The 17,172-nt window shown below is 38.0% G+C and overlaps 1 protein-coding gene across 3 annotated transcripts; it reads right to left on the bottom strand.

Annotated features, from left to right (window-relative positions):
• Positions 1-3,961: 3,961 nt before the first annotated feature.
• Positions 3,962-16,923, bottom strand: LOC119820855 (zinc finger protein 54-like). 3 transcript variants are annotated; one of them, XM_038339522.1, is made up of 5 exons: positions 16,854-16,923; positions 14,660-14,750; positions 10,089-10,180; positions 7,780-7,906; positions 3,962-5,952 (listed from the first exon to the last, which is right to left on the bottom strand). In XM_038339522.1, exons 2-5 carry the CDS (start codon positions 14,691-14,693, stop codon positions 4,112-4,114), a joined length of 2,094 nt encoding a protein of 697 aa, XP_038195450.1. In that variant the 5' UTR covers positions 14,694-14,750; positions 16,854-16,923; the 3' UTR covers positions 3,962-4,111. The 3 variants fall into 3 exon arrangements, with proteins under 3 accessions (XP_038195450.1, XP_038195451.1, XP_038195453.1); XM_038339523.1 differs by lacking the exon at positions 14,660-14,750 and having other exon boundaries at positions 16,854-16,913; XM_038339525.1 differs by lacking the exons at positions 10,089-10,180; positions 14,660-14,750; positions 16,854-16,923 and having other exon boundaries at positions 7,784-7,901.
• Positions 16,924-17,172: the final 249 nt, after the last annotated feature.

The raw sequence follows: 17,172 nt of genomic DNA, 5'->3' as shown, positions 1-17,172 counted from the left end.
CAATCTATGTTGATTATCCTTTCATTTAATTGTTCCATTTTTTAAATCATACATTACATAATCATACATATACCTAACTTTCTCTACTGTAATTGTTTTTCCCATTTTTTATTGTGGGGGAAAAACTCGTTTAATTCCTCCCTTTGAGAATTCCCAATTTTCTCACCAAATCTGCTGCTGATGACAATGAAGATGTGAGGCTGATTGCTACTGTGTAGAGCAGTAAAAACCTGACTAGATTTCAAGGCAGCAATCTGGTCTGGCATTACTCCAAGAAGGGGGTTCAGAGAAAGCCCTCTAGGAGAGAAGAAAGGAAAACCTGGCTGACAAGGCAGTTACTCAAGCTGTGTGTAGGTCTGGCCTATGCTGTTGCGTGCAAAGCCACAGACAAATGGAGTTTTTTCATAAATTGTACCCAAAATACTGGGTGCCTAATGTAGCATGAATTCTAATTGGTATTAATAATAAGAACCAATGCCAGGTGGTGGTGGTGCAGGCATTTAATCCCAGGACTTGAGAGGCAGAGGCAGACAGATCTCAGAGTTTGAGGCCAACTTGGTCAAAGTAAGTTCCAGGACAGCCAGAACTGTTACACAGAGAAACCTTGTCTCGAAAAATCAAAAAAAAAAAACAAATAAATGTTTATTTACTTATATAAAATAATAAGAACCCAGAGACAGATATAGGTGTTAATGCTGAAAATCATAGAAGCAGAGTGACCAGCTACTTGAGTTCTTTTACCTCTACCAATGTTCAGACCAATGGGGTGATCCTATCCTCAATGCCATCTTCAGAATCCATCCGTACCCACCAAACCTCAGAGTGAGCTCCTGTCTCCTCCTGACTTATATTTCTCTCTCCACACAGCCATATCCCTTCCTGTCTCTGGTGTGGGATTCTATTGTAGTAAGATTAAAGGTGTAAGCCACTACCACTTGGCTTCTAGTGGCTTAGTTATGCTTGTCAGGCAAGCTTTATTTGTTAAAGCACAATGAAAATATCACTATAGTCTTCTGCCTAGGACTTAATGGAGGGAGGCCCCAGATGCACCCCAAACAAAAGAGGTCATTGCCAGTGCTCTTGATTAGACACCCTAAGTACATGATGTTACTAAAGGACATCAAACACCTTGGTTGCAAGATAGAAAGACAGCAATCTTGAACATACTAGGAAACTTTCCTTCCTGGTTACCTTTCATAGACTGCTGGCCAAGAGATGATGTCAATGGTCTTAGTTACCCTTGTATTCTGCATTTTACAATAAAAACCTACTAGTCAAGATTTGTGCACTTGTACAATACTAGAATGACTGCTTATGGTCATAACCAACCACTCTCTTGATTGTTTTTGAATCCTGTTCTATAGAGAGGAACTCATGCCATAGTCACAAAACAAGGCTTGAGGAATATAGGCCCAAGGATAGAACCTATTATCTTTTATTAATAATCAAGTTGTTAATCTGCCAACTACATATTTGTTTATAATTATCACTTTGTATTACTCTCAACCCTGCTGAAATAAGTCTTCTCTCACAGTTGATGGCGGGTAATAAAGAGTCTCATAACTGTTCTGAAAGTACTAAGAAAAAGTAACTGTAATATTGGCACAAATAAAATTTCATTGTGGCTGGGGGAGGGTCCCATGAGTCTACTTTATCTCCATGAGGGTCTACTGTTAGTTAATGGTGGTTATATAATTTTATTTTATAGTGTGGAGTAAATACTTAGACATTTTTCTTAAGTAGTTTGGTATGGGAAGTCCTTCTGTATATATGTTGCTTTTATTGAATAATGAATAAAGAAGCTGCTTTGGGCCTATAGCAGGACAGAACAGAGCTAGGGCGGAGTAAACTGAATTCTGGGAACAAGACAAAGTCAGGAGAAGCCATGTAGTCGCTACTGGGGACAGATACACTGGAAACTTGCCAGTAAGCCACAGCCACGTGGCAATATACAGGTGAGTAGAAATGAGTTGATTCAAGATGTAAGAGTTATCTAGAAATATGCTTAAGCTATTAGCCAAACAGTATTGCAAATAATACAGTTTCTGAGTGATTATTGTGGGACTGAGAGTGACAGAAACCTCTTCCAACAAATTGGTACCCAACGTTGTTGTCTGAGGTTTTCTGTTCTGCCCAGTTCCCACAGTCGTTAAGTCTCAAAGAAATCAGAGGTCTACATTAGTTATAAACTGATTGGCCTAGTAGCTCAGATTTCTTATTCTTATAACTTATATTAGCCCATTATTCTTGTCTATGTTAGCCACGTGGCTCGGTACATTATTTGGCAAGGCAGTCACATCCTGCTTCTTCTGTGGCTGGGTCATGACTCCAGAAAGAACTTTCCTCTTCCTAGAATTCTTGTTGCCCCACCTGTACTTCCTGGCTGGCTACTAGCCAATCACCATTTATTTAAAATATAAGTGACAGGGTACAAACCATTGTCCCACAGAACAACATGGGGCCCAAACCCACGACCCTGAGATTAAGAGTCTTATGCTTTACCAACTGAGTCCTACAACAGTAGTTCAAAATGAATTTCTGCATGCCCTCAGGGATCTTTAGTTTTCTTTTGCCAGATGGGGTTTCTCTGTATAGCCCTGGCTGTTCTGAAATTTCCACCATGGCCCAGGCTGTGCTCACTGAGATCCACCTACCTTTGCTTCCTGAGTACTGGATATTAAAGGCATGCATCAACAAGCTCAGTGTTGAGGATTTTATTTGTGATAAACTCATGTTGTCTCACATACAGTTCATCTCTTTACAGCTTTTCACCTTCATTATAGTTTAAGTTTTAACCCTTTAAAAGATTTTGAAAGTGAACAAATGATAAATATCTACTAGAACATTTCCTTGTGTTTTATCTCATACTGTATTTGTTTTTATTTCGACAATTTTAGCATTAGGTTAAAGATTTGTCAAATTCAATGTGTATGGTGGGTTTGATTTCCAGTGAACAGAAATATATGGGGATTATATATGACTATATATATGATTATATATTATATAACTTTATATGCTTTCTCAATTATGAATTTTGTGAGGTACAGTACAGAGATCTTTGTCACATATTTTTATGTTACTACCATGTACTTGAAAGGGTACATGTACTTATCAGTTCTGGTGCTAACTACATAGACCAGGATAGTCTCAGACTAGATATCTTCTTGCCCCTGCGTCCTGAGTGCTAGGATTAATGGCATGCACTACTTAGTCTACCACTATTATGAATTCTTGAATGTTGAACAAGATGAACAGTTTTTAGGTCACCTTGCTTGGTTTTCAGGACAGGAATTCATTACATAACAGCCTTGGCTATCCTGTAACTAGCTGTGTTTTTACACAGCCACAGAAGCAGGATGTGACTGCCTTGCCGAATAACGTACTGAGCCACGTGGCTAACATAGACAAGAATAACGGGCTAATATAAGTTATAAGAACTAATAAGAAATCTGAGCTACTAGGCCAATCAGTTTATAACTAATGTAGACCTCTGTATGATTTCTTTGGGACTTAACAACTGTGGGAATTGGGCAGAACAGAAAACCTCAGACAACAACGTTGGGTACCAATTTGTTGGAAGAGGTTTCTGTCACTCTCAGTCCCTCAATAATCACTCAGAAGACTAGGATGGCCTCAAACTCACATGTCTCCACCTGCCTCTGCCTCCCCAGTGCTGGGATTAAAGGAAGGTGCCATCAGCATTGCCCCACTAAGCTAAATGATTTTATTATAGCTTTCCCACAGGTCAGAGACATCGATTAGTAGGTAAGAGCATTGGTTCCTCTTTCAAAGGCCCAGGATTCAATACCCAGCACACACATATGAACTAACAACTGTTTGGAAGTCCAGTTTTAGAGAATCTCATGCACTCTACTAACATTCACAGACACCAGGCAAACATGTAGTGCACAGAAAGGGTTGCAGGCAAAGGACCCAGACACATTTAAAAAATTCACACAGCTAGTAGTACACAATTTTATTTTAATATAAACTCTGTGATATTTTTTAAGATTTAAATCTTCTTTAAAGGCTTTTACAAGTTTTTTATATTTATGGTTCCATTGTGTATGATGTTGGGTTTTATAAGCAGAGAATAATGAGAAATGCTATGTCACATCATGAGAATGGTATTTTTCTCTCCAGCGTGAACTCTCTGATGTCTCCTAAGACTCGAAAGATAGAGATAAGACATGTCACAGTCTTTGCATTTGTGAAGATTTTCTCCAGTATGAATTTTCTGATGTGCTCTGAGGTAGGAGAACCTAGTAAAAGATTTGTCACATTCCTTACAACTATAAGGTCTCTCTCCAGTATGAACTCTCTGATGTGTTCTGAGATTTGACATGTGGCTAAATGATCTGTCACATTCCACACATTTGTAAGGTTTTTCTCCAGTATGAAGTTTCTGATGTCTTCTAAGATTTGATATCTGACTGAAGGACATGTCACAGTCTTTGCATTTGTAAGGTTTCTCTCCAGTATGAATTTTCTGATGTATTTTAAGACTAGAAATCCGGAGAAAGGACATGTCACAATCTTTGCATTTGTAAGGTTTATCTCCAGTATGCATTTTCTGATGGGCTCTAAGATACGAGCATGTAGTAAAAGGTTTGGCACATTCCTCACAACTGTAAGGTCGCTCTCCAGTGTGGACTCTCTGATGTGTTCTAAGATATGAGTTATGGGTAAAGGATTTGTCACATTCCCTACATTTGTAAAGTTTCTCTCCAGTATGAATTTTTTGATGTGCTCTAAGAGTTGAGAACTCAGGAAAAGATTTGTCACATTCCTTACATCTGTAAGGTTTTTCTCCAGTATGAACACTCTGATGTCTTCTAAGATGTGAGCACTTGATAAAGGATTTGTCACATTCCATACATTTGTAAGGTTTCTCTCCAGTATGAATTTTTTGATGTGTTTTAAGGGTTGAGTTCACAGTAAAGGATTTGTCACATACGTCACATTTGTAAGGCTTCTCACCAGTATGAATTCTGTGATGCCTTTTGAGATGTGATAATTCAAGAAAGGACTTACCACACTCTTTACATTTGTAAAATATCTCTAAAGAATGAGTTTTCTGATGCCATCTAAGAGATGCATAGTGTGTAAATGCTCTGTCACACTCGTTGCATTTGTAAGGCTTCTCTCCAGTATGCAGTCTATAATGTCTTCTAAAGTGTGAAAGCTGATGAAAGACCTTGCCACATTCTTGACAACTACAATGTTCCTCAGCAGTATGGATTTTTTGATGTGTCCTGAAACTGGAATGGTGGGCAAAGGATTTGTTGCATTCCTTACATTTATAAGGCTTCTCTCCAGTATGTATTTTTAGATGGCTTTTAAGAGCTGCAGACTGTCGAAAAGACTTTCCACATTCTTTGCATTTGTAAGGTTTCTCCCCAGTATGAAGTCTTTGATGTATTCTAAGATTTGCACACTGGTTATAGGATTTGCCACAAAAGTTGCATTTATAGGGTTTATTTCCATTATGAATTCTCTGATGTACAGTGAGACTTGAGGCAGTACTGAAACATTTCTTGCATTTCCCACACTGGTATGGTTTCTCTTTAATGTAGATTGGTTGTTGCAAAAGACTGTATGTAGAGTCAAAATAGTCATCATATTCTCCCTGCTTGTGCTCTTTCTTTGCAGTGTAGAGTCTCTGATCTTTATTAATGTTGGAACACAAATTTAAAGATTTCTCACAGTCTGTAGGTTTGCAAGGTTCTTCCCCAGTGTGCATGCTGTCATGTCTATCTAGGTTTGATGAGTCAACAGAGGCATCCCTGTTATTACTGCATCTGTAGTTATTAGAGTTGTCTGTAGTTTCACTTGTTCTATAAAGTGCACATGTGGAGGGGTCATGAAGCACTTTGCCAAGCTCATCACACTGACAACACTCCTTCTCAGTCTTCATATGTTGATGGACAGGATCACATTTACAATAGTTCTCTGAAAATGAGTAAAATTCAGAATAATAGAGTTTGGTTCAAGATTAAACATTTCATTAATGACTGTCTCTTTAAGGTGTCTCTTAAGGTAAGTCTACCATGAACTAGACATTTTTTAACTGTAATTTTATGTATTCTCACAAAAACAGCCTAACAGCCTTCAAGTGTCTGTGATTAATAATAGATATCTCAAATTTACAAAAAAAAGTCTAACAGTACAGGACAGATCATATAATTGAGGAATCAGTAACTAGCTTTGGTATACAGGTTACTGACTGATTATATTTAGAAACATGTCTCTATGTTTAAATATTTCTTCTCAGAAATTGAGAAACAGGAGCTTAATTCAATCCCAGGTTCACATTATTTACATTTACTAAGTGATAGTCCATGCAGAGTACTGTTCAGGAGACCCAATTCCTTTAAGGATTAAAGTCTAATTTAAAAGCATCACAGGGTTTATTTCTTTCTCTAGAAAAACACATTAGATTCTTCAAAGGTAATAAATGCATCTAGGTGGTGGTGATGCACACTTTTAATCCCAGCACTCAGGAGGATCTCTGTGAGTTCGAGGCCAGTCTGGTCTACAGAGCAAGTTCTAGGACAGGCTCCAAAGCTACACAGAGAAACCCTGTCTTGAAAAAATGGTGTGGGGAGGGGAGGAGGAAAAGAAAAAAATAATAATGGGTGTAAAGACAGTTCTGCCAGACATCAGAGGCTCTAGATCATTTGAGGCAGGGCTATCATGGGCAGCTATTGCTAATTTCTATCCTTCACTGTCTGAGCTACACATACTGCTGTGTTTCTTAATTTTCCTGATATGGTTATTCTCAAGTCCACTCTGTACACCGATTCCTGAGAATATTTCCCAGAATGGGGTTTGTGTGTTCTCTACTGAAAAGAAAATGAAGATTTTAATATGAAGACACACAGCAAGGAAGGCAATTACAGAATAATCCTAAACCATGGACTCTCACATTAGACTTAAAATTTGGAAAATTATTTCAGTCTCATTTCAGCATAGTCAAATAAAACTTCATTTTGTACTAATTATTAAGTCATCATAATTCAGGTGCAATAAACACAACAGCTTCTAACAGAAATTACAACAGACAGAATGTATCCTGGAGCCAGAAGACTATACTAAGTTAAATGATCAAGAGTCTTTTCAAGTGGAATTGAATATCACAAAAACATTCTCAGTTCTTGTTTTCTCTTTACCAGGAAGCCATGATTGTTGCCCTGTTCATTCACTAGCCCACCCTTGTTATGACTACTCTCTTCTCTCGACATTCCAGGGCAATCTCATTCTCTCTGCACAGGTGACCAGGCTTGCCTTGCATACAATAATCCAAATGTCCTGTGAGGTAACCCATTACCCATGCTAGAATTTTAGAAAGAATACAGATATCTAACATCTCCTTACATGAAGAGAGCACATAGTAGATGAATACAGGAATGACTTCCAATTGCTATTTTCTGTCACAATCTTCAACATATTTAGGGAGAATTTTCAGTTTCCATACCTTGAATTTCTTCTCAGAATTCAAAACCATGGCAGTACAATGATGGACATGGAGTCCTAAAATATAGGTAAAAATACTATACGATACTAAGTTCCTCATTCTGGAACCAAAATGAGGGGTGCATGATACCGCTAACATGGAGAATGAAAAGAAAAAAGTAAATTCCATGAAAAAGTTATTTTCTCCTACTAGTCTTTCAATAGTCTCCTATTATTTCCATGGCAGCTTAACGGAGTTTATAACCTATAAAGTCAGTACATACAAATGAGGAGATACGAATTCTAGAAGCAAAATGCTCTCACCCACAGAGACCAGGTTGCTGTAATTCTCCAACATCACATCAATGTACAAAGCCCTCTGAGCAGAGTTCAGGCATTCCCACTCCTCCTGAGGGAAGTCCACAGTCACATCCCTGAAAGTCAACAGACCCTGAAACAAAAAGTACCGTTTGAGCAGGTGATCCTGGACAGAGTGCTTTCCTAGACGTAAGGAAACTTGGGGAAATATAGATGAGTGAAGACAATGAGTCAACCAAAAATGATTTCTAATATAGTCACCTTGTATAATAAATTTCTTAACTCTGAGAATATAGAATGAAACAATAGTCTCACACGCATATACACAAAACAATAGGCATTTAAGGATGGACATGGTTATCTATCTTTTATGGATGCTGTGTTTATGTCCTACAGGATCAGAGTGTACATGTGTGATAAGAAAATGTGCTTTAAATGCTATACCTGAGGACCACAGTAAAAAATTGATAGTGAATCAATTCTGTAAACTTTATGATTATATTATAACATGCTAAGTATGTATGTTTAAATTCTAGGTGCAATGCTAGTCCATTAAAGAGAAAGGAAGGCAGAATTCATTATTAACTTTATAGGCAAAGAATTTTGTTTCTTCCCCCACTGTAATATGAGTGTAACAGCATTGTATACTATCAAGTTTTACACTAACATATAAGAAGAGGTAATATGTGATGAGAATATTTGAGACACTACCAAGCAGATAGAAAAATCTACATCAGCCACATTTGATGTAATTTAAAATTTTAAGAAATAGGCATAAGGCAACTTAGACAAGTACAATTTCAGAAGTTCTGAAGAATATTTCATTCTGAAAGAATTATACAAATTGAGCGAAATCCAAAACCATGCCAAATAACAATTTCAGTTGCAGCTAAGTTGTACATGTATATGTAGTAACTGAGGACGCATTCAGAAGTGACATAGACTTCCTGTAAGTAAATAAAGATATTAAATTGTTTGAGAATTATAGTCACTTTTCAGTGCTTTCCTAATATAATATAGCACAGAATAATGGCTCTGGAGAAAAGTTGAGCTATTGTGTCTCAATTTTGTAGTCCTCAATGTGCTTTTTAGTATTCATGCTGTATTGAATGGGAGTGAATTTGTACCTGAAACATTTTGGAGAGGGCATCATAATTAGAATGTACTAAGAATTACATAAACTAAATACCAAGGAAATAAAACTGCCAGTCAGCAAATAGGCAAATGAAGTGAACAGAGACTTTTTTAAAGACAAAAACCACAAATGGCCAATAAATACTTCAAGTCTTCAGGATCCTTATAATGCCAACATGGAAAAACAAATTAAAATTACTTTGAAATAGTGCATCACCCCAGGCTGAGAATGGCTGTCATCCACAAACCTGACAGGAAATACTCCAGAGGATGTAGAGAGAAAAGGACAGTCATTAACTGTTTTATGTGTGGGGAACTGTGAAATAATACAGCCATTGTGGAAATCAGTTTGTAGATTACTGAAAAAAATTGAAGATGGAACTAATTCATGACACAGGATTGTCACTCCTGGGAAGATAACCAGAGAACTGCATACCCCAATATAGAGATATTTTCACCCCAGATACATTCCTCCATTATTCATCATAGAAAAATTTTGTAATCAAGTAAATTGTCCAACAAAAGATGAATGTACAATGAAAATGGTATACATATAAAAAGGAATACTATTCAGCAGAAGAAAAAAATGTAATAAAATTTGCAGTAAAAATGTAATAAAATAAAAAGATGGAAGGATTAAAAATGTGCAACAGTAAGTGAAGTCATACAGTGGCAGAAAGAAGAAACCACGTTTTCCCTCATCTGCAGAATCAAGTCAACCACATGTGTATATGAAAACAATGTACAAGTGGGCACAGCAGGAAATGAGGAAAGAGAACAAGAAAGGTTAAATATCAGGGTTGAGGTAGGCCTCAATGCAGGTAATGAACACAAGTTTTGAAAAAGGATATCAAGCTAAGTGTTTTTCTATTTCTAATTTTGTCAGGTTTTCTTTTTCTTTTTTGTAGTAGACAAGTTCAGAAACATATATTTGATAGTTAAAATATAAAATTCCATGTGAGGCTCAAGAGCTTCTGTTCCCAATGACTACTCTAACTACATGAAAGTACATCAGGATGCATACTCTGTAAGTCTAGTTATTTTCAGTGCGTAATTTTGTGCTTGTTTGTTTGTATATTTTCTATAATAAAATTTGAAAAATAACCATAACCAGAAAATGATAGGTTTGTAATGTCTGGATATACAACATTACTAGAAAAGGAGTGGGAATGACCACTGACCTGGGACATGTTTACTGAAGAACCAGCCATTTCTTTCTGTTTCTCTTCTTTAAGTTTCTCTTTCAGGAGCAATGAATACATGGCTTGTTGGCCTTTTATATAAGGGATCGAACAGAAAAAGAAAAAGAAAAAGTTAATACTGAAAGGATTTCAAACCACATGAAAAGGCTCAAGCAACAGAATACACCAGGTATCTGGCCAGTGATTCCCAAAGTCGGAAGATCATGCAACAACATTTTAGGATTGGAGATAAAAAAATCACTACCAAACATATTATTGCATTAAAAAAACTTATATTAAAACTGTAGGAGATGTAAGTGCAGTTCAAGGTATTTTTGAAGTAAAACAATTCATTTCAACAAAGCAGGACAGAAGACAACACATCAAAAGCAAAATATATAAAGGAAAAAAATCAGAGGAATTATCTCTAAGAAAATGGGAAATAATAAATTTCATTTGGAGAATAGATAAATATAGGAACTGGGAAGTAATAAACCATGGAAAAGACAGCAAACCACTAATTCCCATAGAGAAGGAAGAGGAATACTGTCGATAATTAAACCAACAACATCAAAAGCAAAACCATAGGGATTAAAAGCCCTATTAAAAAAAATCTAGCCACTCTCAAAATCAATATAGAAAATCCTCAGTTAAGCAAATATAGCATATGTCCCAGATGTTCCACTCCTTGGCAAATGCTCAAAGGATTCAACATCCTACTTCACAGACACTTGCTCAGTCATGTTCACTGCTGCTCTACTCACAATAGCTACAAAAGGCAAACAACCTTAATGTCCTTCAACTAACAAATGGATAGTGAAAGTGTGGTACACATACACTATGAAATACAATTCATCTGTAAAGAAAATTGAAACCACGAGCTTTGCAGGTAAATGGATGAACCCAGAAAAAATCATTCTGAGTGAGGTATCCCAGATCCGGAAAGACAGACAATGGTTGTTCTCTCTCCTAGGAAGTTCCTAGCTTCAAATCTTCAGATGTGAGTCCACAACCTGGAGTGACTGTCGTAACCAGGAAAGTATAGAGAAGGGAGTAACATGGAGCAAGTGATCTGAAGGGACAAATGGAAAAACGGGGAGGGATTTAATTATGGAGAAATGACAGATATAAATACTGGAGAAAAATGGTAAGGATGTCTAAATAGTTATAAGGAATCCATTTATTCCTTCAATATTATCCAGCTAAGGAAAAATGCCTAAAATACATGTCTGAATATTTATATTTTAGAGTGTAAATGATAATGCTGATAACTCTTCCCACAAGAGCCACTGATTTTCTAACAAAATCACCCACACAAGGCATGAGAAGAAGTTGTTGGTTATAGCTGTCCAAGAGACTCCCTAACCATTATAGGCCACTACTGTTGCCCATGGTTGCCTCCCAGAGGTAGAAGGTTGAATCTCCATTATTGAAGAAGTCATGCAATTCAGTCACAGAAGACAGACGACTAGAGCTTGATCAGAACTTAAAACCTTCTTTCTATAGATTAGCTTTTACGGTACCTGAATGCAACATTCAAGCTTCCGAGGGAGGGAGCCAGCCAACAGTCCTACCCCCTTATGACAACCATGAACCACAAATATGATCTGCTATGCATGATAACTGTGAGGGTGCAAGAGTGGCACACACACCTTGATGGTAACCAACAGTTTCTAATTGGACTTAAGACCTTCCAAAGAACAGGGAAACATGACCGCTACTGGAAACCTAGCTAGTTCCCCTAGGGCTTGTGTAGGCACAGATCTTGGCGGAGAACTACAACTACTACTTTATTAAATTAACAAAATCCTTAATTGTATTCTAAAAATTTTCCTCATTCCCAGAAATAAATGTAGTTCTCACTACTCATCGAGAAAAGTTCTTTTTGAGACCATGAATAGAGATTATTATACAAAATCACAATCAGTTAAGATGTAGAGTTGTGATGCTCAGATCCAACTGACACATAAACAACACAACTCCTTCACCAAAGCTTAGGGATCATTGAGAGACAGGGGATGGGAATAGTGTAAGAGCCAGAACAGGACATTTGCTTTAACATTGTGTCTCCTAGAAATGTCAGAGAAGCTACATGCTTCAGATCTTACAAATGGCTGCCTAAACATGAGCAGAACAAGGACATCACCAAGAGACATGCTAACATGGAAAGAGAAAGCTCCCTAGGCCTCAACCCTAGTCAAACACTAAGGAATTCTGAGAGATAGAGAAATAGTTTTCCCTAGAGGCATCATATGGTTATCGAACACCAAATGTTCAAAGTTCAAACTGCATGACATTAAACTTCCCACAATAACTTTCACAGAACTTGTAAAGAAAACCCAAGAATTTATGTTGACACAAATTCCCTGGGTACACAGCACTCCAGAAGAATGTTGTAATGCTCAAGTTACACCACTGTGGTTCCAGATCAAACTAATGCAACAGCACAGCAGATCCAGAACCTGCCTAGTAGCAATGACCAGGGGAATGTCAGCAAAATTACACAAAGATGTGTTGTAGACTGGATAGTCTCTTCAAACAATGGTATTGGGAAAAGTATTTATCCACATAGAAAAACAGGAACCTAGGTTCAAATTTCTCCTACACACAATGAACCAGAGACTTTCATATATGGTCTGAAACCGTGAATCCTGCATAGTAACACAAAGGGGTAACACGATACAACAGTAGGAACTGACAAACAGTACTGTGTAAAATAAAAAAAATCATGGAAATCAATTAAAAGTATGAAGAGACACCCTACAAAGCAGATACATTGATTGACTATCTATTTATAGTACAAGGGATCAAAAGCCAGAATCTATAAAAAAAATTCAAAGGGAGCAAATAATAACATAATCAATAAATAAGCAAATGAATTGAATAAACTGGGCTCAACAGCAATTCTAAGGGCCAATATGTACATAAAAATAATAAAGTATAGGTCATAAGTAATACAAATATATAGAGATTCCAAATCTGCCTAGTCAGTATCCACACTCAACTTCCTAAACAATAACAAATGCAAATGCATTTCTTTCAGTAATTTCTTGAAATGTAAATAGATAGCATTTCACCCATTTTTATCTAAGCAAAAGATATAAATACATAATTCAAGGAAAGAAAAATGAGAGCTGATATTAAAATATATACAAAAGTATGAGGAAAAGTCATTGCATATCTAAAGATGGAAAATATTGAGAAAGAATGAATTTTTTATAATGCTATGATTATGGACAGCAGTAGACTTACGATAATTACAATAGTGACAGAAAGATCAAGATAGAAGTATCAAAATACAGAATAAAGAGTGACAGCAAATGATAAAACAGTCCATTAGATAGAAAGTCTTTGACCAACAAGAAGAGTACATGTCACAAAACTGGAAATGCAGATATCCGCAGCAGACAGAAAACAGGAGAATACATAAAGCATGTTAAAAGTGACACATGCCTCATGTTCTTTTCAAACACAACAAGACAACCTAGAGGGAGGTCTCTCTTCCCTAAGACTCCAAGCAATTCCTATCTGAATCCCATTAGCCTGTTTTACAGTGAGTAATCCTGAAAGTACCAAGGAACAACACAGGCAGAAAATACTAAGAGGATTAACCTTAGAGGTGATCTCTCAGTATATTAAAATTACAGCAATGGACACCACAAGGAATTGTCATGACCAAGGACACCAGGCGATCACCATGGGAAGACAGTACAGATGGAGTGGCAGTCTGTAAATATACTTATGATTTCTTATAAAACTATGCTGGTATTATTTTCAGAAATAATGGTGACATTAACACTAAAAAGCAGAGACTGTGCTAGAATATCAAAAGCTTTAAGATTCTGAATGCAATAAATAAGCCTAGAGGTATTAATTTGATCATTTTATAATACACTAAAATCACAGACATGAAAACCAATTAATATGGAATGATGACATGATCAGTGGTGTGAATGAATAAGGACAGCATCACTCACAATTCATTGATGTAGAATTCCCCTCTTTATCCTATGAGTATGTTTTCTTACCACCAGTTAATAAAGAAGCTACTTCAGCCTACAACAGGACAGACTATAGCCATGCTGGAAGAGATGGACATAGAGAAAGTAAGCGGAGCCAAGGAGACACGATGTAGCTACCAAAGGAGAAAGACACCAGCCATCAGCTTGAACCTTACTGGTAGGCCACATCCTTACGATGATACACAGATTAATAGAAATGGGCTAACTTAAGATGTAAGAGTTAGCAAGAAATATGCCTAAGCTAGTTGTAATTAATAATAGTGTTGTAATTAATATAGTTTCTGTGTTATTATTTGAGTCTGGGCAGCTAGAAAACGAACAAGCAGTCTCATTCTACAATGCATAGTCAAATAAAATTTATTTGACTTCTAATATCAATTCTTCTGTAGAACCTGTTTTCCAACCTGCAACAGGATAATCCTGTGATCTTTCTTTGTGGAAGTCTCCAGAATTATTTCTAGTGAAACAGAATGTGGCAAACTGATTTCATGTCCCGCTTCCACATTCACTTGAACCCTTGCCATCCCTGCTGCAATCCCTCCAGAATACCTTCATCCTTAGCTACTGTCTCCACCCTCTCCATCTTCCAGGCCTCTTTGTTCTGCCCCACAGGTGAGCAGGTCTGGGTGATCAGTTGACCCTGCACATGAGAAAGAGATTCCTCAGGAGACACCTGGATTTCTAACACAGTACTGTGCTCAGTAGATGAAGAGAAAACTAAATACAGGATTATACAAGTGATTCCCCAATTGTCATCAATGTCAAAATGCGGAAAATATTTAGAAAGCACTTTCAGTTCGTGTAACTTGAATGCCACTTCCAATAACAGCTCAGTTAAAACTCAGGTGAAAACAACACTGAATTATTGGGACAAGAATATTATACACTAGTGATGTTTTGAATTTATCATAGCCCCAATTTGATAGAAGCCTTATATCTCTCAAAGGGTCACACGCTTGCAGGGTAATTTGCCAAGACACCCTGAGGAGGAACAAGGGAGTCTGCAAGCAATGTAGTTCACCCATAGGAACTAGAATGCTGCAATTCTGCAATATCCAGTCTCTGTACAAAGCCCTCTGAGCAGGGTCCAGGCATGGCCCCTCCTCCTGGAAAAGTCCACTGCCACATTACTGGCTGTCAACAGACCACAGAATTAAAAAAACAAAACAAAACAAAAAAACCCCAGTTTCAGTTCCAACAGTTGTGTTGGTGCACACCTTTTGTCCTAGCACCTGGGAGAAACAAGTGGATGGAATTCTATGAGTTCCAGAGCAGCCTGGTTTACCTGGTAAGTGTGGAGGCAGACAGAGCAATGCAGTGAGTTCATATGTCACATGAAGCAAATGCAAGAATCAAAAACTAAGTTTGATCATGTGCCCATGTACTGAGTGATTTTCTTAAGGTAAAGAGATAAAAGATTACTCTAGCTATTTTTCTGATGTAGATGAGTTGTTGTAATTATTCAAAAGATGCTTCCTAAGATTATTTTATTCTATAACACCTTTTCATTCCTTTTTTTTTTTGTTTTCTCTCCCGAGACACGTTTCCCTGTGTAGAGCAGGCTGTCCTTAAACTTGCTCTGTAGACCAGGCTGGCAAGGAACCCCCAGATCACTTGTGCATGCCTCCCAAATGCTGGGATTAAAGGTGTGGCCAGCACAACCATGTAGTTTATAATACCTTTTGTAACTGAAAATACTGTGACCTACTACTATAGAAAGCATACTGCATTTTTCTGTTATTTAAGTTGCACATAAAGAACTCAGCAGAAAAATACACATTTTTTTTCTTTTCTCTTCTTTCCTTTTTAGAGACAGGGTCTCCCCCATGAAGCTGTGATTGTCCTGGAACTCATTAGGTAGACCAGACTAGCCTCAAAATCGTTGAGACCCACCTGGTCTGCTTCCCCTGTGGTGGGATAAAAGGTGTGTGCCACTAAATCTGCCAAAGACACTTTTTAAAAATGCTCTATTTACATCACAAAGTATATACATGTCATATAAAAATTCAAAGGCAAATAAAGTTTACTTTTAAACGTTAATGTTTACAACCATACCTATGGAGCTCGCAAAAAAAATATACTTTCGGATTCAATTAAATTTGCAGGCGTTCATTTCATGACTAATATATAAAAGAGCTCTAGAAATGCAAAATCCCTAGTTCTGTGTGCCATTCTCTTGAATAACGAAGTGGTGTAACATGAAAGTTGGCGTGGATGAATGTAAATTTGAAGAGCTTTGTCCTGTCCACCACAGCACAGAGAACTGTATTTACAAACCTCAACACATAAATTCAAATTAGAAAATAGGCTATTTTTATGAGAATATTTTAGCAATCAGAAGGTCAATAAAAAAAAAAACCTGTCAGGATTGGTCCAAGTCATATTATCTAAAATGTACCGATGAGGGCAAGAAATCCACAGTAGGATTTCAGAGCCAGTTTCCTAATGAGCAGCGGAGAAACAGCTCTGGTCACTTCCCTCCTGGGTCGCAGCCCCGCCCCTCCTCTGACCTGGGAAGTTCCAGGGCCGCCGGGCTGCGGTTCCCGCCACCGCGCTGCTGACTGCTGACTTTCCCAGGCCGCCCTGGCGTGGAGACTGCGGCTCCGGGGAGTTTTCGCGTCCCTGCTACCCCCGCCGACTCCTCCGCACCCAGGTCTACACAACGCGGATTCCCCACCGTGCAGGTCCCCGACAGGGAATAGGTACTCGTTCCCTCTGTCTTTTGCTCCTCCGAACAACTTACCGGCCTCAGCAATCCTCCTTCCCGGCTTTAATCAGGTATCTCCTCTAACCCCGCCCAGCGTGCACTTCCTCTATACCTCACCAGTGGCAAACGACTTTCTCTAAACGCTATTTCCGGTTGAGTGTCTCCTCCCTAGTGAGACCGGGCTGTCTTCCTGCGTCTCAGGCTTCCATCCACACAGCTCCAGCTGTCAGGCTGCCCTGGACCCGCTCTGCACAGCCTCCCCTCATGCTTGCTGCCAGCCATGGCCAGAACTGGATCTAGGAGGAGGCTGCACCCAGGTATCTGACCCGACAGTGAATTCAGAACCCTTCAGATA

Source organism: Arvicola amphibius, chromosome 8, assembly GCF_903992535.2.
Source record: "Arvicola amphibius chromosome 8, mArvAmp1.2, whole genome shotgun sequence".
In the NCBI taxonomy this organism is placed as follows: Eukaryota; Metazoa; Chordata; class Mammalia; order Rodentia; family Cricetidae; genus Arvicola; species Arvicola amphibius.
The sequence above is the reverse complement of the archived record's forward strand: the minus strand, read 5'-3'. Positions and strand labels throughout refer to the sequence as shown.